General features: G+C 48.6%; 1 protein-coding gene across 7 annotated transcripts in view; it reads left to right on the forward strand.

The window, feature by feature from the left end:
• Nucleotides 1-7409, forward strand: part of CYLD (CYLD lysine 63 deubiquitinase) — a 516546-nt gene extending 509137 nt beyond the window's left edge. For all 7 annotated transcript variants that reach the window (XM_086945164.1, XM_086945166.1, XM_086945167.1 and 4 more), the window contains exon 17: nucleotides 6438-7409. In XM_086945164.1, the coding sequence (XP_086801290.1) occupies nucleotides 6438-6622 (185 nt within the window). In that variant the 3' untranslated portion in view covers nucleotides 6623-7409. The remainder of the gene's footprint in view (nucleotides 1-6437) is intronic.
• Nucleotides 7410-23163: the final 15754 nt, after the last annotated feature.

Consider the following 23163-nt stretch of genomic DNA (forward strand, 5'->3'; position numbering starts at 1 on the left):
AAAAAGTGTATCTCAAATGATGAAAATAATTCTACTGGAGAATATGCTACGTAATTTATATTTTTTGCTGCATAATTTAGAGAACCTTGCTGCATAATTTAGTCCTCCAGAATACTGAATCCTAATAACCCTAATTTGTACTAAAGGTCTCCATGGTGATTTGAGGGCTGTTTTGTTAAGGAAATGAGTATTTCACAGGGAACCATGAACATTTTCCATATTTCAAGGTTCCCTATGAAAATAATTTTTTTAATAACACTATTTTGTGCCACAAACGCACCATTTCTGACTGTCTCCATCTATCTATCTATCTATCTATCTATCTATCTATCTATCTATCTATCTATCTATCTATCTATCTATCTATCTATCTATCTATCTATCTATCTAACTGAGGCTGGTGGTCAGGGGTTGTTCTGGCCCTTATGGCATTTTTTACCTCAGCCCCTGCCTTGTGTGACCGGCCCAGCCCAGAAGCAGTGTCCTTCACCCGCCGATCCATCACTTTCAGGCCATAGGGTGGTAGTATACAGGGGCCTGGCAGAGGGGCCATTCTCACCTAAGCCTTCCTGGAGCCATGTGCTTTACACGACCCCTCCCCTGCCAGGTCATACCCTAGGGCTGGGATGGGGGTGAGTGAGAGAAGTGGCCTTGCTTTGGGCCAGGTGTTGCCACCTCAGTCCCAGTGTCTTTTAAACCTTGGTGAAGGGGTGGGGGATTGTTTGCAAAGCCCTCACTGTGAGGTCAACTTTTCCAGAAAAAAACAAAAAACTGAATGTAGCGTTATGGTCTCAAAGCTGCTGACATTGGAACTAGGGAAGTACGTTTGAGTTCTGCCATCAGCTCAACATCCAGTGATTCGTGGCAAATCATTTAATCTCACTAACTAAAATAAAAATGAATCTTTTGAATTGCATAAAATCATTGCAGTGAAGCTGGTGATCATGGTATTTGCTCCAGTGCCTTTGGGCCAAGTTCACACTATATTAAAGTACCCAAAAAAATAATATCGACTTGGTAATGTGAGCCACTTTTTTGGGAGTGCCTGGGCCTAATTGTTAGCCCAATCCAACCCTGGCGGGATGCAATTTATTGTTCAGGTTGCTGTGCATATATATTACAGATTACAGTCGTCGCAGGATATAATTAGGACAGGGGTTTCTGATTCCCAAATTACTTTGGTGCCGTTTGACAAATTTTCACAGGACCTTCCACAAAAAAAGGTTACTTCAACTCAGCTCTTCCTTGGAACGTTTCAGATAATCTGCCAAGCGGAGGGAGGCTGAGAAAACTGGAGGGTCCCAAAATAAGTTTTCTCCATGTAGTTTCACATATGGGTTTTGAACAGTACTACAGCCGCAAGTGAATGCATTTACACCAAATTTAACAGAAAGTTAGATATTGATCCAGAAAACCATACTTCATGTGATTCAGTGTAAATCCATTAATAGTTTTTGAGAAATTAAAGTTCAAAATGTATGCATATATATAATTTTCCACTGATGTCCTGGGGTGTGACTGCTGTCTGAGCCAAGTGCATCCTTTCCACACTTGACTCTGAGTAGCAAGGATGGGCAGTCCAAGGCGTCTCTGGGTGGTAGTCTGGGGTGTAGAGATTCCAAAGGAATACACTCACAGAGCAGGTGGTATAATATAATGTCCAACACAATAGTTTTAGGAGAAAAAAAGTAATTTAATCACATCAGAAACTGCTCCGGTACATAGCAGTTCTGCAGGATTCACTATGGGCTTTACGTGGTTCTCTTCAGAATGAAGGCATGGAAGAAATGTCAATAAAAGCTCTGGTGCACGCTCAATATGCACAAAGTGGAACATCTTCCTAGCGTTCTGTGACCTGTAGGTCAACCCGTAGTACATGACTATTCCAATTCTTGTATTGAGATAGCACTGTTTGATAAATTATCCCTCCCAACTATGTTAACCAAAAGTTCTCAGTTGGTATTTTTCAGGCAAATAGAATTACCTTATGTGGGGCAAAATCCAAATTTCCAAGCCAGGGTTTGCCAGTGGACGCAAGTGGCTAGCAGCCGTACTCTCCAGGGCTTGTTCGGGTAACCACTCCTCTCCATGATTAGCCAGCTAGCTTGGCAGCGGGTCCATGAAGACAATTCCAGTAGTTTGCTTATCAGTTGCTGTGTATGGATCTTACTTCTTTGGTACAAGACATTGGTGTACTCACTGACCTTCCTGAAAGGTAGACTTAGTACAGGATGTCCGAATCTGTCTCAGCAGCGGTCTCCTTCCTGGGCTGTCTTTGCTGTTACACTGGCAAGTTGGACATAATTTCAGTTGGGCAGGAAAAATGAGGGACACTGGGATATTTACCGTTCTTCTTATGTTCATTCCGCTCTTACCCCCTGCTCCACTGATGGGTTATCCTCCACAAGCAGGCAGACTTCTGTAGGATAAGGGTCTCTACTCTCCCCTTCTAGCAGACTGGAATCTCCCAGAGTCACTGGCAGAACCGCTGTTACTTTCAGCAAGGTTTGAAATGTGCCCTTACCTTCAGGAAACTGGCCATCAGCAATACCAGTCCCAAAACACAGCAGAACTCATTGGGCAGTGAAACAGCTCAATCTGGAATAAAGTGGGAACGCATGGGGCCCAGTTTAATATGGTATTTTCAAACTAAGGATGTGGATCCCCTCTCTGGGTTTAGTAACTGTTTTGGTATGATTTCTCTTCATAGCTCATTTTTCATCTGCAGCGCAGACATGTTCTTTGTGCAAGGTGATGGATGGCTCCTTATAGCAGGTAGTGACAGTGCTAGCTCCAAGCAGGAGTACTCACAGCATAAGCACAATAACTATGTAGGTCTGCCCTCTGAATTATATCAACCTTCCAGGAACGGCCACTTAAGTGCAAAAATAGGTTTGAGGTTCTCCTCAGTAACTTCTTTCATTAGCATCTGTCTCTGCTGATTTACATCAATACACTCTCAGCAATCGCTTCCAAAAAATTATGGAATTTGTAAAGGCAGTTTTGTCTCCATCCCTCCACACTTCTGTGTCTAAAGTTACCCCTTCCTCCTCACAAATAAAGGCAATACAGTTGCACCGTCTGGCAGCTGGTTCACTTCCTTCATCTTGTGCCATGTCAAACCAGGGGCCATTTAAAATGCATCTCACTGATAATAGCATACATGCACACTCGCAAACCATATGAAGTTCTGCTGCTACACACCATACATGCATGCTCGCTCAACAGTCACACAGGTAAGTCTTGCGCGGGGTCTGGCCATGGTAAGTTAGTGGAACTTTAATTGAACGGGCCTGTCGGCATCTTGCTCCTATACCTAAGCAGATAAAAAGTCTGTTCAGTTACTGACTGCTAAAACACATACTCTGCCATTACCCCTCACAGAAGGGTCCATAGCATCGACAGACCTTGTGCCCAGCCAAAGGTATACTTTAGCATTCCTCCATTACCTCGTAGCAGTCTCTAAGTCCGTGTGTCATGGCCTTGAATCCTCAGGATCGTACGTTGCTCTATATGGTCCACCTTGTGATACCCCCACAGTCTGATGGTATAAAGAGACTTAATGGAGTGATCAAGTGGGGGAAGGGAAGGATGCGGACAGCGGTGAAGGAGACCTGTAATGAGAACAAGAATGTTGAGAAAACAGCAGTCCTATATATACATCTGTACATATACAATGACCCCCACAGACTACCCTACTATTATGTGTGACAATACCTGTAAAAGACAAAAAATCTTCGTGACGACAATTGTGCATGTGGTATGGCTCCACCATGATCCAAAGTTGAGACAGCATAATCAGTAACCTTTCATGAACTACCTTCTTCCAACAAGGACTCTATCTCTCTAGAAAACCAGACCTCCCAATAGTTTTCATGTGAGGGCTTGAACACGGGGAAAGAGCCGTCCTCCTGTGCTCTCAATACCCCTGTTGTGAAAACACAAGGAAACAAAACAATTGACCACAGCTCATGAAAGTTAAGGGATAGAGATTAGATCTTTCCACAGGAAAAAGGGGCACACAAAGAATCCATGCACATATCACAATAAGTCTTGGAACGTTGCTGGAATACACGTCTCACATAAACATGGAGTTTCTACTCCATTACCTCCAAGATATCCCGCTGACTGAGGGCAACATGAAACCTTGGTCAGATATCCTCATGCCTATAAATGATCATGTTCTAATGTTCTAAACAAAACACTGCGATATACCACAGAAAAGATGGGGATAGCAATGCTCCTTGCTATTGTAAATAGCCGGAGAAAAAGTCAGCTGTGTGTTCTCTCAGCATGAGCTGCGTCTCAGCTCTCCAACACGAGAGAACACCACAAAAGAACTGTTCAGACAATTAGACAGCCAACTCTTATCAACAGCGGGCTGCACTTGCACAAGGGCGTAGGCAGAGGAAAACAGGATGGCAGCTGACACCCCTTTACGGTGTTCCAACCAAGAGTTCTCCCAATAAATCAGCTTAACGCAGTTACAGGAGGTTTGCTGTTCGAGGATTGCTCCACAAAGAACCGAAATGGATGGTTCACCCAACGGAGCAATCGAGAAAGTAAATACAGCGCTCAAGAAAGTAGGAGCCACAACAGGCTAAGCCAGAGCAAACGGGCAACCAACCAAAAGGACAAGGACTCGTTTGTGCATGAAGCAACCTTACCGGACCTCCTCTCGTCGCGGGAACAGGCTCAGCTCTAAAAGTAAGCTGCACCAAGCCGGTGCCCTGGAAGTGCTTTTCTCCACAACGCCTCCGTGAACGTGATGACGTTACGGATGTCGGGTACCTGTGGACTCATCGGTAAAGTAGTCTGTGCCATATCAGAGTATGCGCTCCATATCTGCATGTCTCTGCAGTGTTCACCGGGTGCCCTTACAGTGCGACGTGACACTGTGTCAGTTTTTGTTTAAGACCTGCAGCATGCACACAAGAATTTGCATGTACGGAGGCCAAATTAAAGTCAGGGTACCAGATTAACTTGTAGTTGGATTAATCAAGGCAGGGGTACACCTTCTTTATCATATAGGGGGAATTTCTGGTCCCATTAGTATATAAACTTTCTTCAGCATGCATGATGATGTCGAGGTTGATTGTATGTACACTGACAAAGATTTCTCATTTAATTAGGTGCTTGAATAGACCATTTGTTATATGAGAGGTGGTCCCAGACCATAGAGTTACTCATACATTTACACAATTCATTAAACCAATTCTTTTTAGAAACACTATTGTTTATTCAGAATAGTGTATGTACGTTTTTACTGTATTTTTCTTTTAAAGTGCATATATACATGTAGTAGATCAAAACGTATTATAGCAGTGCCCACTTTACAAGGGAAGGAAGGGAGTGCAGTGTGGGGAAAGTGTAGGCACAGGTGACAAGACAAATCAGTTTCTACTGGATCGCTCAGGGCATGGGTCTGAATCCTACATGCACGGATTTCGATGGAGCCGGTGCATGTAGGATTCAGACCCATGCCCTGAGCGATCCAGTAGAAACGGAGAGCCACCCCCGTGTCCCTTTCGGTTAAGCCCGACTACAGATTGCCAGCCCACGAGGTTCCTGGCTAACATACGGAGCAATGACTAACCCTCCCTTACACAGCGAACCAATATAAACAGAGACAAACCCCCGTGTTTCGACCAGCCCCACGGCAGATTACCAGCCTATGAGATATTGCGGGCCTCCGACCGAGATCGAACAACACCACGGAACTGCCCTATGTCAGGACTGGTTATCAGGTATCATCTAACTAAGGACCGTTCCCTATAGAACTTAACAATCGCTATACCCAGGAACCGCCCACCCCCTCCCCTTGTCCTGAAGAAGACCCGCCATGTAAGGGGTAACACTCCCTACAATTAGGGTCGAAACGTCGACCGAACACCCACTACAGCATATGACTTGAGTGCGATTAATGGGCACCTGTCATTTTGTGATGCGGCAATAATGTTGATTTTGAGCTTAGAGATTAATTCAGCTTAGGCTCCCTTGTGAAGCCATCTTTCAATTGTTAGTAATAATTTACAATTGATTTGTCTTGTCACCTGTACCTACACTTTCCCCACACTGCACTCCCGTCCTTCCCTTGTAAAGTGGGCACTGCTATAATACGTTTTGATCTACTACATGTATATATGCACTTTAAAAGAAAAATACAGTAAAAACGTACATACACTATTCTGAATAAACAATAGTGTTTCTAAAAAGAATTGGTTTAATGAATTGTGTAAATGTATGACTAACTCTATGGTCTGGGACCACCTCTCATATAACACATGATTACCCAGGTCCCTTGACTACCGGGTTCACCTTCTAACTGTAACACATGAATAGACCATTTGGCATATGTTTTCATATCATTGTCGGATATGGATGAATTTGTAAAGTAGGAAAAACTAAAAACTAAATTGTATGTTTGTTCCCACCAGGCGGTCAGAATGGGTTTAACATCCCTCAGGTTACCCCTTGTCCAGAAGTTGGAGAATACCTGCGAATGTCTCCAGAAGAACTTCATGCACTAGACTCTCGAAATATTCAAGGCTTTGCACGGAGACTCCTCTGTGATGCATACATGTGTATGTATCAGAGCCCAACTATGAGCTTGTACAAGTGAACCATGTTCGCCAATGAGGGAGACAAGACTCTGGATTCACATTTCTACTATACTAGGAAGCCGTTTAATGTTGCATTTTCTTAATGCAGTTTATAAAATTATGTATTCAGCTCTGTGGTTGAATTATTTATTAAGAAGCATTTTTGCATTCTGAAAAATATTGTTTGCTCTAATCATACATTGCATAAACCATGACATGAAAAATGCTGACGCTTTAAGTATTAAAGTGCATTGTTAACATTTTTCATTTTTGATTAAATCACAAAGCATTTAAAAACCTGTTCAGCTTATTGGCAATGTAAAATATATGTACATAGTGAGTGTCTTTTGCGTTGTGTGGTCCTTGAAATTTTGATGCTGGCTAATTGTTTACTAGTTGTGTGCCTTTTAAACTTGAATTAAAGTTTATTGAGCCATTTCTTGTTTCATGGTAATCCTGTGTAAGATTTGGCATGAAAGACTGGGTCAGAAGAGAACCTACTGAAGGATGGAAAATGATGTCACATTTACTGCAGCAGTGCTAATAAACAGTTACACAGCTTGCATTTGGTTTTACTTGTGTTGTAGACCAGCGGAACCATGAGTATTATTAAGGAAATATTTTGAGATCACTCTCCCTCACCATTTAAAGTTCAATTGACATTTGATATATTGTACCTCTTGCACTACGTCATGCTTCTGTTCTTCACAAATTCTGCAAAGGAAGAGGTCTTATTTTTTGCATCTATTCAGGCACTCACCTTGATTAATCCAGCAATAAAATATTGGGCTAACAGCTAAAGATTTTACTGAAGCATGATAAATAATTTAAAATGTTTTCTGTAATCTATGTTCTTTATTAGTTATAATGTCTGTGCTGCCCCTTCATAATTTAAAGTAACAGTACTCATTGTGCGCCTGCTATAGTTGTCACAGCACATCTCATTGTCTTGGTAATTTAAAGGTTTGATTTGAAGAATTGTAGTAGACATTGATGTGAAGCCAGCGTGGAAATGTGGACATCTTAGGTGTTAACTAACTGTCTTATACATGTTAATGTTTACAGGTTTGATATTATTGCACCTTCCTTAAATCAATATGCATGCAACTCTACCTCATTTAAGTTAGTTTCACCAAACATCATTGTTTTTCTCATCCTGTTTTCTTCCTTCCACTCCAGTCTACCTCATTCCTTCTGCTCTTATTAGGATTTGGAAAAAGATTCCCCAGGACTCCATGTATGCCATGTTGTTACCAAACATTTCTGCTCTAAATTGAGCACCAAAAAAAAGACTCTTAGCTATTCACTGTGCAGCACAAGGCTATCATTTGAGCAACAACTACAAATTTTAACTATGGGTCCAATTATGATGGCAGTCGGACCAGCGTCCGACCACCATTGCAGCGGGATTAGGATTGACCAACAATTAGTCGGCAGTTCCAGCCACCAAATTATGAAGCGACTGCCACGGAAGGCAGTCGCAATCATGGTATTTTCCATTGCGGCTTATGCTGCAGCCGAAAAAGGGCCACAACACAAGCCGCAATGGAAGAAGTGATGTTTTGAAATATCCATGCACCATCTTCCAAGCACCATTTGCCTGTATGTTTGTGGGCAACACAACTGTCCCCCAGGCCTCATAGCCGAGGACCAAGAGGGTCCTGCTATGGGTCCTCAAAGTCCCTCTCCGACAGCCCTCCTGTGGCAGTCGGACTGCCATGGAAGGGGTGCCGTAAAGGGACCTCGGAATTCCTACGGCAGAGCCTGAGCAGGCATGGCCCATATTGTAGGGAATACGATCCAACCGACGGGCTCCCTGAGCCTGTCAGAAGCATCAGTTGGTCCCTCAGACTGATGCTGTCTGACCGACTGCATCATATTGCAGGGCTTGGACCACTCTGCTTGATGTCGTTCGGAATGCCACTGATGGTTTGTCGGTGGCGGTCCGACCGACATCCTAATGAGGCCCTATATTTCTAATAAAATAAAGGATAATCCCTCAAATTAACTCTTGGCATTGGCAAAGCCAGTTGATTTGATGCTTGCAATGTACGAGTTACTCACCTTCGGTAACAATGCATCTGGTAGATACGACATAGGGTATATCCTGAGCTCAAATTCCAAGTAAAAAGTTCATAGAGACAAGATGATCTTCAACAATTTCTACTTTATTCCAACGATTTGTGTACTTCGTCAGAGAAACAGAATTAGGTGCCACTAGCCAACACGTGTTTCGTCCTGTGTTCAATCAACCACGGACTTCCTCAGGGCAATTCATCATAAATTCTCATATCCATATGAAGTTGAAATGGTGAGTATCCAATCTCGAATAGTATTCTAAAAATGAACGTGGATCTTGTATCTTCTTCCAACCGTGCGTAGTAAAAGTTAGTTCAATATCACCATCACCTTTGCTCTGCATATACACACCAAAGGAACAAATGGATAAAACCTATCTGCCGGCTCCTGGGATTTAGATATCTCAGTGAAGCCGAGAGAGTTCTAAGAAGCGAAACTACACAATGCATTGTTTTTAATGTACGTAGATATCTACTCTCTGGGGGGATAGTACGAAGGAGACAGGGTCTTAGACTCTAATACTATGGGGGTATATTTCGATCATCTGTTTTATTGTATTTGTTGGAGCAAGGGGAGGGAGTATAAAAATTGGTGTCAATACTGTTTACAATTGGTATAAGCTAAGTAGTCCTATGATACTGTAGTAATTCCACTTATATTAATTATGTTTTAAATATGAATTTTTAAATTGTAAGATAAATGATTTTATTATTCTCAATCGTTTAATTAATTATGAATGTATTTATGATTTTATTTACGCGAATACCTTTGATTGACTTCTAATTAAGTAGCATTAATTAACGGTGAAAAAAATGGGCATAGATTAGGTTCCTCTATATTTTGTCATCCAATATGTACTGAAAATATGTGTATATCTTTTATGGTTTGTTTTTAACCGAAATAAAGAATAAAGAAAGAAAAACAGTACTAATGGAATTAAACCGGAGCTTGGTTATCTAGAGGCTCACTTGAGAGTTTTAATTTGCGCAAATGAAATGTCACTGAGGCGGAACCCACCGATGGGCTTTAATTATCAAACAAAGAAACTGCGAGACCCAGAATGACTGTTGTTATCACATGGCCAGCCCACCAGAGGGTGATTAAAAAGGATTAAGTAAGTGACTTGTATCTCAGTTTGTCTCTGCCTCAGTCACACGCATATGCCCTTGAAAAAGAAGCAAGCAGCTTTTAAACGCGTTGGGTGATTTAGCATTTCTGGATACAGCATGCTGGTTTACAGTAATAAAGACTGCTGCTAACAGTTGCAGAATTCAACTGTTTTTGAGTGTATTCTCGCTGTGGCAGGGACGGGTGATTCCAGAGCTAGTACTTTGCAAGGTGATAGAGTAAGGTAAACACCAGGCTACTCAAAATATAACTGTGGTCACATTCAGTTAGTGCTGTAAGCAGACATGAGAAAGCTGCTGTAATTATGCTGTCACAATCTTTACCTCCATGCGAGGATATTGAGCGATAACATCTAGTTTCCTTTGATCTTCATTCTGAGGTCATTGATGTTATTCTGGAGCTAGTTGCCCATCTACGAACTGAGTGTTCCACGGTTACTGGGACAAGTTTATGGCTTGGTGCGGCACTCGCTAGTTTGACGGCTACAAGCTACACTGTGTGAAGTATTGTTTGTTTTGTCATTGGCCCAGCAGTGATTTGCATTGAGCACTGTTAAAGGCTATTTGAAGTTCTTTCAGCTTTTTAAGATTGCCAAATCAACCTTCTTTGTTTAAATCTCCTATTGTGATGAGATGTCGTAAAAGTTTACAACTTATGTTTCAGCTAACATTCTTGTGATGCCAGAGAGGGACTTGACATTGGTTCTCACTTTTCTATTGTGTAGCTATTTTCAGCTACTGCATAGTTGTCCTGTATGTCTCTTGACCCTGAATACAGCCTTTCTGTTTTGATAACGTCAGCTCGTCGGGTTACTGAGCTGCAGGTACTCTCAGTCCAACTGCCTTACCCAACATTTATACAAACTGGTGTTGAGAACGCGAGCTGCATTTCTGCCAAAATAGTAACATCCTTCTATGTCAGGCAGGCTATAACTCTTCCAGCATCATTTGCCCTGCCTCTTTCCTCGGAAGACTAGGAGAGACTCTATTGGTTGTTCCCCACAAGAACACTCAGATTCTACATTGATTGTATCATGGACCTTCGGGTGACTGATCAACTCTTTGTGGGATTCTCAGGAGGAAGGAAAGGCATAGCACAAAAGAACCATCCATATGGAAACTCCTCTGCATTAAAATCTGATCTTCACTAGCTAAGAAACAACCATCTGAATGCTCTGTCCGGATATCTGTCAGACTGCTATGTGGGCATCAATGTGCATGTTCATGAAACATTATTGCCTTTACAGTCTGGTCTGTCCGGATGGAAATTTTGCCCAATCGGTCCTCCAGGACCTTTTGGCCTGAACCATTCCACAGAGCCACACTGTGGTAGGTACTGCTTTAGTATCTATTCACAAGGTGATAAATCTTCAAATATAAGTATCCTTCAGAAGAACAAGTTATTTCCTTTTGGTAACGCTCTTTCTGATGGATACATTTGCCTATGGATTCCTCACCTTTTGAATTACCCCTGCGCCTGCATTTCACTGAAAGTTTTTCCTCATCTCTCCCACGTCAACGAGGGCGTCACAATAGCAAGACTCAGCTCGCTACTCCGTATGACATCATCGGAGCCATAAGAAGACCTCGTCGGCATGCTGACATCAGTTCCCTTTTTCGTTCTGTCAACGCTTAACGTTTGTTTTCTAGGTCTCTACATTTCTTTGTAGACTACTTTGTTGCAGTTTTCCAGAAACTGCTTCTTTGATCATGGCTACTCAGAAGCCTGGCTTTAAACCCTTTAGGGAATTTGGGGCCATATGTCGTTTACAGGCCCCCATGAAGGCTGCCTTTGGTGTTTGTCGTCGGACCATGATGCCGAAGAGTGTTATTCGTGCAGTTGGATGAATCAAAGGCGCTAAAGGAAATGCAGGCTAAGTTGTTCATGGCCCGAGCGAAGAAGGAGACGAGGGGTCGGAAAAGGACCAAGTCGATGTAGTCAAATCCACACACCTTGAGGTCATCTAAGAAGCATAAGAAAAAGAGAATGCATGGTTCTAAGCATCGTTCCTCAAAGAAGAGTTTGTCGAAGCCGGTGTCCACGGTCCGATGTCGCCATAGGAAAGATGATGTTTCTCCTTCGTTGCAAGTGTCTCCTGTGCGCACATTGACACTGAGGGGCTCTCCAATGACAAGGGACTCCGACGCCCGAGGAGAGTCGCCTGCACCAATTGACACTCCAATCCCAGATCCGCCGGCGCCGCAAGCAGAGTCTGTTCCACAACCTCGATCTTCCTCAGGTCAGGCGGATCCGACTCCAGTGGCGTATCCGTCGCATTTCCTTAATGCGATGTATGGCATGTTTGCCAGAGCGGCTAACCCATCCATCGTGCCAGCTGGCTCGTGTGTCCGCTTTAATTTAATTTGGATGTTCCCCAACATTATGCTCAGGCTCCATTAATGCCAATGACTGTCTTGGCTTCTCCCGACGCCGATGCCTTCTCAGGAGGGAAGGATGGACTATTCTCCTGTGCCTTCTCGACTTTGGTCAGAGCCGCTTCGGAAGTTTCTCCGTCGACGCCGGCTCGGAGGTCTCCAGCAACGCGTTTGGCTCAGCCGACACCAACTCCGAATATTCGATCGAGAGGAGAGGTCCTGAGACTCCTGGAGAAGACCAATATCAGGAGCAACATGAGCAGGTTGAGGAAGGGGAAATTTTAAACACCATGGATGACTTTGCAAGACTGCAGGAAGCCAGTGGGTTTGATACTTCCTCAGAGTGGGAGCTCTCCTCCCAAACGCTCCTCCCTCTCAAGATGTGTCCTCTTATCAATTGATTCAGAAAAAGGGGTGGTGATGAACAGAGAGTCTGAATTAAGCAGACCACTCTTACCCAGTCCAAAGATCAGGGCGTGATCCATCACCGTTATTTAGCTCACTGCACCATCCCAGCTCAGAACCTGGCTATATGCAAATCAGTCTGTCCCTGGCCCAGTGCATCATGGGAACAGGGCAGACTAAACTACCAAGCCAATTCTTCACCAGAAAGGAGACAAGCTTCCGGGGACCGGTTTCTGGCATTTCAGCCGTCGTCGGCCCGGCTTGCTTGTATCCTGATGATGCAGTGAGCAAGGGACTCCCATGTCTGAGTATACTCTGCCACACCTATAGTGGCCAAAAACGATTCAGAAAAGGGGGTGGTGATGAACAGAGTGTCTGAATTAAGCAGACCACTCTTACCCAGTCCAAAGATCAGGGCTTGATCCATCACCGTTATTTTGCTCACTGCACCATCCCAGCTCAGAACCTGGCTATATGCAAATCAGTCTGTCCCTGGCCCAGTGCATCATGGGAACAGGGCAGACTAAACTACCAAGCCAATTCTTCACAAGAAAGGAGACAAGCTTCCGGGGACCGGTTTCTGGCATTTCAGCCGTCGTCAGCCCGGCTTGCTTGAATCCTGATAATGCAGTGAGTAAGGGACTCATGTCTGAGTATACCCTGCCACACCTATAGTGGCCAAAAACGATTCAGAAAAGGGGGTGGTGATGAACAGAGTGTCTGAATTAAGCAGACCACTCTTACCCAGTCCAAAGATCAGGGCTTGATCCATCACCGTTATTTAGCTCACTGCACCATCCCAGCTCAGAACCTGGCTATATGCAAACCAGTCTGTCCCTGGCCCAGTGCATCTTGGGAACAGGGCAGACTAAACTACCAAGCCAATTCTTCACCAGAAAGGAGACAAGCTTCCGGGGACCGGTTTCTGGCATTTCAGCCGTCGTCAGCCCAGCTTGTTTGAATCCTGATGATGCAGTGAGCAAGGGACTCATGTCTGAGTATACCCTGCCACACCAATCTCTTATCAATTGGTCATTAGAAAGGCTGCTGACCTCCTGGACTTAGTTACCAACGGCAGTGGTCAAATCTATGATCTTGACAGAGGTGCTGCAATCTCCTTTGTCTGCAGTAGAGCCTTTGCTCTCTTTCAACGAGGCTCTCATTGATCCTATTTTGGAAGTATGGCAGAAGCCGATGTCTGCCCCTGCTATTTCAAGGTCAGTGGCAAGGCGCTATAAGGTGGCTCCAGGAGACCTGGCATTTTCTCTCTCACTACCCAATATTCCCAGTCCCACTAGCAGGCTATGCTGTGGGCCTCGGAGCAGGTCAAACTCGAACATAACACATTGTAAACCTCTTAAGGCGGAAACGTCTCTGTCCCATATTAAGCAGGGTCATTACGTGTGTGGGTTGAAGGTAGGCCGCCTTTTGGTGCTGCAGCAGGACTGTGTTATACCGGCAATTCAATGAAATCATGGCCAGCTTCTCACCCACTCATTGGACATGTTAGAGTCCTGCGGGACTTATTATGAGACCCTTACTCCCCGAACACTGCATGGCCCCTGAAGACATTGCAACCTTTCTGACTCGCAATGTGACCCAGAGCGTCTCAGCTGATCAGAGTCTGGCGTTAGATGCCGAAATCATCGTGGAAGAAAGCCTTGAGGAGATTGAAGGTTTGCCTTATGGTACGGTTGGATGGTTGCCCGTCTGAATACTGTAAGAAACACAAGAACATGCTGGTTTCCTGCTTTGCAAGGTGTACTCTACACATTGCCCTTACTGAAGCTAACAGGGATTCGACTACCCTCTTCCTAAACCAGGCAAAGATCTGTTTAATTCTTTCATCTACTGCCCGATCTCTTTTTTAAACATTGACATGAGTATACTAGGTAAAGTGTTCGTGTTAGAAATGGGATTTCTGGTTGGCTAGGGCAAACACCAGGGCCAGGCAGAAACCACCACTCTAGTCAGGGCAAGGAAGTTAAGCACTGAAGATAACCCCTGCTCACCCCCTTGGTAGCTTGTCACGAGCAGTCCGGCTTATCCCAAAGGCAATGTGTAAAGCGTGTGTGCAACACACACAGCAGCAACACACTAGGCACACCACAAAAGAAACTCCACACAAGGTTACATAAAAATAGCTTTTGTATTATCCAAAACACATTAGAATCATAATCACACATATGCACTGTGCCAACTGGCAGTGGGCAATATTCACAGGGCATTATATACATGACAGGGCCAATCCGGCCTCTGTCGGAAATATTACAAGCACAAGTAGTCAAAATATCGCAACTGGCAAAACACTGTACTCAGCTTAACCGTATTATGCAGTCTCTTTAGGCTTAAACACATTATGAATAAACATCCTAAACATAAACACATCATGTCAAAGGCATCACAGTAGGCATAGACACATTAGGAATAAACCACATTAGGAATAAACACATTATGCCTAAAACATGAGTACTGCATCCCAGTACCCCAGATAAAGTGTACACAGCACCTTAGCATACACACAGAAATGACCCCGGGCCAACTGGCCTTCTCTGGGGCTCCAATGCCCTCTGTCCTAAATGTCAGGGCTCTAAATGATCTGACCTTCCCAATGGCCCTCTGGCTGCCAATGCAACGGAAAAGATGTGCGTCAGGCACTGGGGGCCGAGGGGAGCATCTCACCTAAAAGAACTGTCCCCCACTTTGCAGCTGCCCTTCGCTCTCGCGGTGCAGCTGGGGAAATTGGCGCTGACACCACTGGGCCTGGGAGAGTCCCACTCGGGGACTCTACTCACAAAATTGGCCCCAACATTGCAGCTGCTCTCCAAAAGGCAGTGCAGCTGGGTCAACAAACACTGGCACCACCGTGCCTGGGGAGCCCCGTTTCACTGGACTTCTCCTGGTGCCTCCTTTCACCACCGCAATGCTCAACAAAAAGCAATCGGCACTCATGGTCCTTCGGGAGCCCCTCCTTTCCAGGGCTACCTTTTCACAGGACTCCTATGCCCCCAAATAGGCACCCGCAATGCATCAGAGAGCGCCACTCACGAGGCTCATTCGGGGACTCAGCTCCTTGTTGTCTGGTGAGGCTACGAGGCTCTGGCACGATCTAGGCTGCACACGGGCCTCTCCTCACCACACAGGAGCCCTGCATCTAATAGGCACAGTGCGGCCGCGCTACCAGATCTGAAAGAGACACGTTAGTGATAGATTCCTTACCTTAGAATATCCCCAGGCGTCAGACTGGATCCGGAAACATTTGCGTAGCAGTACACTTGCGCGTAAGTAGGTGTCGTCTGCGGCTCCGGGTCCGTCGTCGGCGTCGTGGGCGCCGTGATGACGTTGTCGGAGTACTTAGACGCCGCCTCCGCGTGCTGACGTCAGTTCTTCTTTTTTCCGTGCCAGCCAGCGCAGATCTGGAAAGAGCAGTTACCCTAGTCAATTTTTGACTAAGTTTTTAGTGATCTTTTTGATCCTTTCGAAGTCTTGTACGACTCCGACGGTGCCGTAGGGATGCCCGGCTTCAAGCATTGCGACGAGTGTAACCGCACCATGTCGGTCACGGATCCTCACCGCTTGTGCCTGACATGTTTGGGCGTCGACCATGACGACGAGGCCTGCCCCGACTGTCGGGCCCTTTCGAGGAAAGCCAGGCGGGAGTGGTCCCGCAGGCGGCTCGAACTCCGGTAGTCGGCCGCGCGCCGCATGAGGTCCCGGTCCCGCGGGAGGTCGAGGGACAGGTCGCGGGGACAGAGCCGTCACAGCTCCGGGAGTCGGCACCAATCCTCCGGGTCCAATTCGTCAGGTAAGAAACACAAGAAGTCGAAGAGGCATCATCGCTCTTCTGACTCCCCCCGACGCTCGTGCGATGCGGCCGGGGGTTCGGGTGACACCGCCCACGCGGCTCCTCGGGAGTCGTGGGCGCCGCATCCGGCCCCATACCCTCCGGTCCCTGGGCTGAACGCGACGCCGGAGGAGATTGAGCGTTTCCTCATGGCCATGAGGTCCCTTTCTCCTCCGACGTGCTCTGCGGCGCCTTCGGGCCCAGCGCGAACGCGTCTGGGGGCCCTAGTGGGTCTGGGGCTTCGACCCCAACTCCGTTGGGTGCTTCGGCCCCGACGCCGCAGGGCCCCACGATCCCGACACCGCCGGTGCCCTCGGGCCCGGTGCCCTCGGGCCCGGCGCCGCAGGGAACAGCGGCACCGGCGCCGCAGGGCGCCGCTGGGCCTTCCTCGGGCTCTCGATCGTCACCGGTGGACCTTACGACCCCCCCGGCGTCGGTCCGTGTGGTGTCACCCCCGGCGCCGTCCTCGGGCGGCGCCGTCCCCAATACCTCCTTTGCTTCGGTTCCGACATCGGGACCCAACACCGTTTGGAGATTTTTACTTCTATGAACCGACCTCATACAATTACAACCCTGAATCTCAGGAGATGGGTGATGAGGAGGATTGGGAGGGGTCTGAGGACCCTCTGACCAAGGAGTGTCAGTCTAATATGGACTGGGCAGGAGACCTTGGGGAGGCCAGTGGCCTGGACACCTCTCCAGACACTGGATTTGTCTCTCCTCCTACCGTGGCTTCGGAGGAGGGGGCTACCTATGGTGTGGTGTTGATGAGGGCGGCCAAGGCCTTGGGCCTTGAGCTCCCCGTCGCGGCCGTGAGGACTAACCTCCTCACAGAGGTCCTTAAGCCGCAGTCATGCTCAATGGAGCCTCTGCTGCCGTTTAATGAGGCCTTGACGGGCGTTCTTTTGGGCACTTGGTCCAGGCCCGCTACGGGTTCGCCCGTAGATAGGAACGTGGCCAGACGCCACCGCCCGGCTCCGGGCGACCCATGCTTCCTGTCCTCCCACCCACCCCCCGAGAGTCTGGTCATCCAGGCCTCTAATTCCCAGACCGCATTCCCGCCGGCCCCGCCGGACAGGGAATCCAAGAGGTATGAGAATTATGGAAAAAAGATATTCTCATCCCTTAGTTTGGGACTGCGGTTTTCCAACACTGCATGCCTCTTGGGCCGCTACACCCACTCTCTGTGGGAGACGGTGGCGGAAGTGCTGCCAGAGTGCCAGTTGGAGGTACGGGCCAAACTCGGCCAAGCCCTTGTGGAGGGCCGGGACGCAGCCAAGTAATCCATCACGTGTGGGCTGGATACTACCGACTCACTGGGCAGAGCGATGGCTATGACAGTGGCGGTGAGATGCCACACCTGGCTGAGATCCGCCAATTTTTCGGCAGATGTCCAGAACACTCTTATGGACATGCCGTTTGATGGCCGTCGCCTCTTTGGCGACAAGGCAGACCACGCGCTTTAGCGCTTTAAGGACTCCAGGGCTACGGCCAAGTCCTTGGGCCTCTCGGCCCGCGCCAGCAAACGGGTGCCTTTCGCTCCTTTCGTGGCCAGGGAAGGGGCGCCCCCACACATGCCGCCAGCCACTCGGCGCAGACTGTCGTCCAGCGCGGCGGCGGACGTGGAAACCTCCGCGGTGGCGGTCGGGGAACCAGGCGGAGTCAGTCCACACCTACCCCCGCGGCATCCACCTCTAAACCCTCCTAGTCCGTGCTTTTCGGCCCATGTGACGCCAGTGGGAGGCAGGGTTCGCCATCACCACTCTCACTGGCGCACTGTCACTTCGGACAGGTGGGTGCTGCAGATCATCCGGATGGGCTACTCCCTCCTCTTCGAGACGACTCCGCAAGCCATGCCACCGCAACACCACCGCGTATCGGGGGATCATTTGGGGCTCCTGCAGGAGGAAGTTTCGGCCCTCTTGGCCAAGGGGGCCATCGAGCGCGTTCCTGGGCCAGAAGTAGGACGTGGTTGCTACTCCCACTACTTTCTGGTACCCAAGAAGGGCAAAGGGGGCCTACGCCCTATCTTGGATCTGAGGAACGTCAACGGCTTTCTCCGGAAGGAGAAGTTCCAAATGCTGACTCTGGCTCAGGTCTTAGCTGCCCTAGACCCAGGAGACTGGATGGTAGCGTTGGATTTGCAGGACGCATATTTCCACATCCCCGTCCTGCCGGCCCACTGGCGTTACCTGCGGTTCACGGTAGGCCACGAGCACTTTCAGTTTACCGTGCTCCCCTTCGGCCTTACCAGCGCCCCACGGGTGTTCACGAAGGTGATGGCGGTGGTCTCAGCTCATCTGCGCAGGTTAGGGGTGTCAGTCTTCCCCTACCTAGACGACTGGTTGTTGAAGGCGGGCTCGCCCCAGGCAGTCGACTCGTCAGCCAACTCCAGACTACGGCGGATCTCCTGCGCCAGCTAGGATTTTCCATCAATGTGCCGAAGTCACACCTGTGCCCCTCTCAGAAGCTCCTGTTCATCGGAGCGGTTCTCGACTCGGCGCAGTTTCGGGTTTACCCGCCCGAACAGCGGGTTCGGGATATACAGGCTCTGATTCCGATCTTCCGGCCTTTATCCCGGCTTTCGGTCAGGTTGACGCTGCGGCTTCTGGGGCTGATGGCCTCCTGCATCCTTCTGGTGCATCACGCACGGTGGCGGATGCGGGCTCTGCAGTAGGACCTGAAGTTTCAGTGGGCCCAGCATCAGGGCAACCTGTCCGACCATGTCCTGATCTCGGAGGGCACTACGAGACAGCTGCAGTGGTGGCTCACGGACCGCGATTGGGTCAACGGCAGATCCCTCTCCCTTCCCCAACCGGAGCACGTAGTTGTGACGGACGCGTCCCTCCAGGACTTTGGAGGCCACTTGGGAGAGGCGGAGATCAGAGGCCTCTGGTCTTCGGCGGAGTCCCGGCTCCATATCAACCTGTTGGAGCTGCGGGCGATTCGTCTAGCACTGAAGGCATTCCCCCCGTCTGTCCGAGGGAGTGTAGTGCAAGTGTTCACGGACAACACCACCGCCATGTGGTACTGCAACAAACAGGGCAGGGTGGGGTCGTGGACCCTCTGCCAGGAGGCTCTGCGCCTCTGGCAATGGCTGGAACATCAGGGCGTGACTCTGATGGTTCAACACCTGGCAGGTTCTCTGAACGCCAGGGCTGACGAACTCAGCCGACGGTGCTCGATGGATCACAAATGGCGTCTGTACTCGGACGTGGCGCAAGGCCTCTTTTAGCAGTGGGGAGAGCCTTGGTTAGATCTATTCGCCACTGAAGAGAACGCGCAATGTCATCAGTTCTGCGCGTTGGAATTTCCAAGGCGGCACTCGCTCGGAGACGCTTTTCGGCGCCAGTGGAGCTGCGGTCTGTTGTACGCCTTTCCGCCTATACCACTTCTGCCCAGAGTGCTGAAGGAGATCAAGCGCGACCGGGCACAAGTCATCCTTGTGGCTCCAGACTGGGCACGAAGGTACTGGTATCCCGAGCTACTCAGTATGTCAGTCGATCCCCCAGTTCGTCTGCCTCTTCAGGAGGACCTTCTGTCGCAGCAGCAGGGGGCGGTCCTCCACCCGAACCTGTCCAGTCTCCACCTCCATGCTTGGAGATTGAGCGGCGACAGTTGAGGCCATTTGACTTCCCTCCTGAAGTCTGTAACATCATTCTGGCAGCCGGGTGTCCCTCCACAAAGTCGGTATACGCCTGCAGGTGGAACAGATTTTTGGCATGGTGCACAGCAAAGGCTGTGGATCCCCTCAATGCCCCTCTTTCTGAGGTTCTCCTCTTTCTTCTCTCTCTTGCCCAGCAGGGCTCTGCTCTGGGCACTGTCAAGGGCTATCTTTCAGCTCTTTCAGCCTTTCTGAGGCTGGCTGAACAACCTTCTTTGTTCAAGTCCCCTATCGTTAATCGATTCCTGAAGGGCATCACTCATACCTTTCCTCCTTTTCCCTTCGTGATGCCCCAGTGGGACTTGAACCTGGTTCTTACGTTTCTGATGTGCGCTCCCTTTGAGCCACTTCACAACTGTCCTCTTCGCCTTCTTTCTTTGAAGACTGCCTTCCTGGTAGCCATCACCTCTGCCAGGAGAGTGAGTGAGCTCCAGGCTCTATCTTGTAAGCCTCCTGGCAGTCCACCCGGACAAGGTTGTGTTACGGACAAGGCCCTCCTTCCTTCCCAAGGTAGTCACGGCCTTCCACATTGGGCAATCCATCACGTTGCTCACCTTCTTTCCACCTCCGCACCCCGAGAGAGAGGAAGAGAGGCTCCACCGTCTGGACCCAAAACGTGCGCTCTCATTTTATCTGAATCGCACACAACAGTTCCGGGTGGATGATCAACTCTTCGTTGGATACGCGGGCGCTAAGAAAGGGAAAGGGGTGCACAAGCGGACCATCTCCCGGTGGATTATCTTGTGCATCCAGGCGTGTTACTCCTTGGCTAAGAAGGAACCCCCTGTTTGGCTGAGGGCTCATTCCACTCGAGCCACGGCCACTACAACTGCCTTGGGCCGAGGTGTGCCCTTGCAGGACATTTGCCAGGCGGTTACGTGGGCCTCGCTGCACACGTTTGCAAGACACTATTGCCTGGACAGTCAAGTCCGGAGGGACGGCTACTTTGGCCGTTCCGTCCTCCAGGACTTTCTGGTGTGATTATTGGTTCGCAGACCCACCACCATGGGGATGGTATTGCTGGGGTATCTATTCTAAGGTAAGGAATCTATCACTGTGTCTCTTTCAGATGTACAAGTTACTACTTGTGTAACAATATATCTGTAAGAGACATTAGTTAGTGATAGATTCCTTACCTACCCACCCATCCTCCCCGTTCTGCGAACCAATATCTAGGGTTAAGGTCATCCCCTTTCAGGGCCCTAGTTTCATGGCACCAGTGTTGTTTTTTGGCATGGCTCTGCACTTCTGGCGCGGAAAAGCTGTGTCTAAGAACTGACGTCAGCACGTGGAGGCGGCGTCTAAGTACTCCGACGACGTCATCACGGTGCCCACGATGCCTACCGACGCGCAAGGGTACTTCTACGCAAAAGTTTCCAGATCCTGTCTGACGCCTGGGGATATTCTAAGGTAAGGAATCTATCACTAACTAATGTCTCTTACAGATATATCGTTACACAAGTAGTAACTTGCGCCTCTCTCTCCAGCATCCACAAAGGAGGGGTGGGCTTCCGCCAATATGCAGACTCTGCGGCAACACGTGGAGCTCCCATTGTACATTGGTGCCCGACTTCTCGACCTACCTTCCTCTCTGCTGGCTGGCCACAACCCCAACCAGGCACTGCCACCTGGCTTCCGGGTCACCGACCTCTGTGACTCTCGTAGATCTAGGCGGATTCTCCTGGTGTCGGCAATGCGTGGTAGGCTCCCGCTCTAAATAAATACAAATGCAGGGTGGGCTCCCACTTCTCTCCTAAGCATTGGGGAATCCCTATGCCGGGAATTCCCTCTCAACGATGGGAAACTCAGTGCTGCGAAGCCCCAGCACCCTCCTTGTCTTGGGGCTCCAGAAGGAAAACTGGGCAGCACTCATGAGCACTTTGGATCCCAAAGTTTCAGGGAGACAAGGCTGGGCCGAGGCAGGGCAGCTCACAGGGCCCTCCAGCAGGGAGAAAGTACCTTGTGGCGGTTCCTTCTGAGGCCCAGCAGCAGCAGGACCCCCCCAAGTCACACTTTAATGGGGTCACAGCCCCAATATTTATACACCACTTTTTCTTTGCCCTGTCACAGGACTTGGGGAAATCCTGCCTCAGCTGGTTCTTGGGGGTGTGGAGCACTTAGTTTACAGGGCTCCCACCCTCCTTTGTCAGGTTGGGGCTCTGTTATCAGACACATCACAGGGGGCAGAGCCAGCATTCACCTAGGCAGGCACAGACCTATTCAGGGTCAGGGGACTACTCCTCCCACGACTCCAAATGCAGATTTCCCATTCAGCCTAGCGCTGACTCACACTGCCCTCCCTGGAGCCACATACACTGCACAGCCTCTGTCACTCCAAAGCCAGACATGCAATCCACATCAGGCAGGCAGACACATAGCACACAGAAATACCAATTACTAGAAGTGGCATTTCTAAAATAGGTATAATAAATCTGCCCACAACATTGCGTAGCATTTATTATCAGTATTCCAAACACACCAAACTTGACCACGCTGCTCCTCTCATATCCGGAATTAGGTGTCAAGTCACAGCGACAGTAACACTGTGCGCACAGGCCCTGCAATGGCAGAGGCCTGAGACTGGTTTGAAAGGCTACTTTGGTGGGTGGCGCAATCAGCGCTGCAAGGCCTCCAGTAGCACTTAATTTACCGGCCCTGGGTATCTGAGATACCACTTTACAAGGGACTGACAGGTAAATTAAATATGCCAAACCAGTGTAGACCAATCTTACCGTGTACACCACAGAGAGCACACACACTTTACACTGGACAGCAGTGCTAAAGTGCCCAGAGATCTAAAACCACCAACACCATGTCAGAGAAAAAGGCTAGGAGGAAGACAAAAAGTTCAGGGATGACCCTGCACAAAGGGCCAAGTCCAACAGTTATCTAATAGGCTTAGTGGGTAATCTCCTCATTACTAAAGGACCAAGTTGGGTTTGTCCCTCATCAAACGTCGATGTCCTTCCTTCATATTCTGTTACACATCTCTAGATAGTTCATGTTTGGAAGGAGGGACTGAACAGAGTTGTGAGCAGCTGCGAGCTGGGTCGGCCGCGAACGCCG

This window comes from Lissotriton vulgaris, chromosome 12 (genome assembly GCF_964263255.1).
Source record: "Lissotriton vulgaris chromosome 12, aLisVul1.2, whole genome shotgun sequence".
NCBI classification, from domain to species: Eukaryota; Metazoa; Chordata; class Amphibia; order Caudata; family Salamandridae; genus Lissotriton; species Lissotriton vulgaris.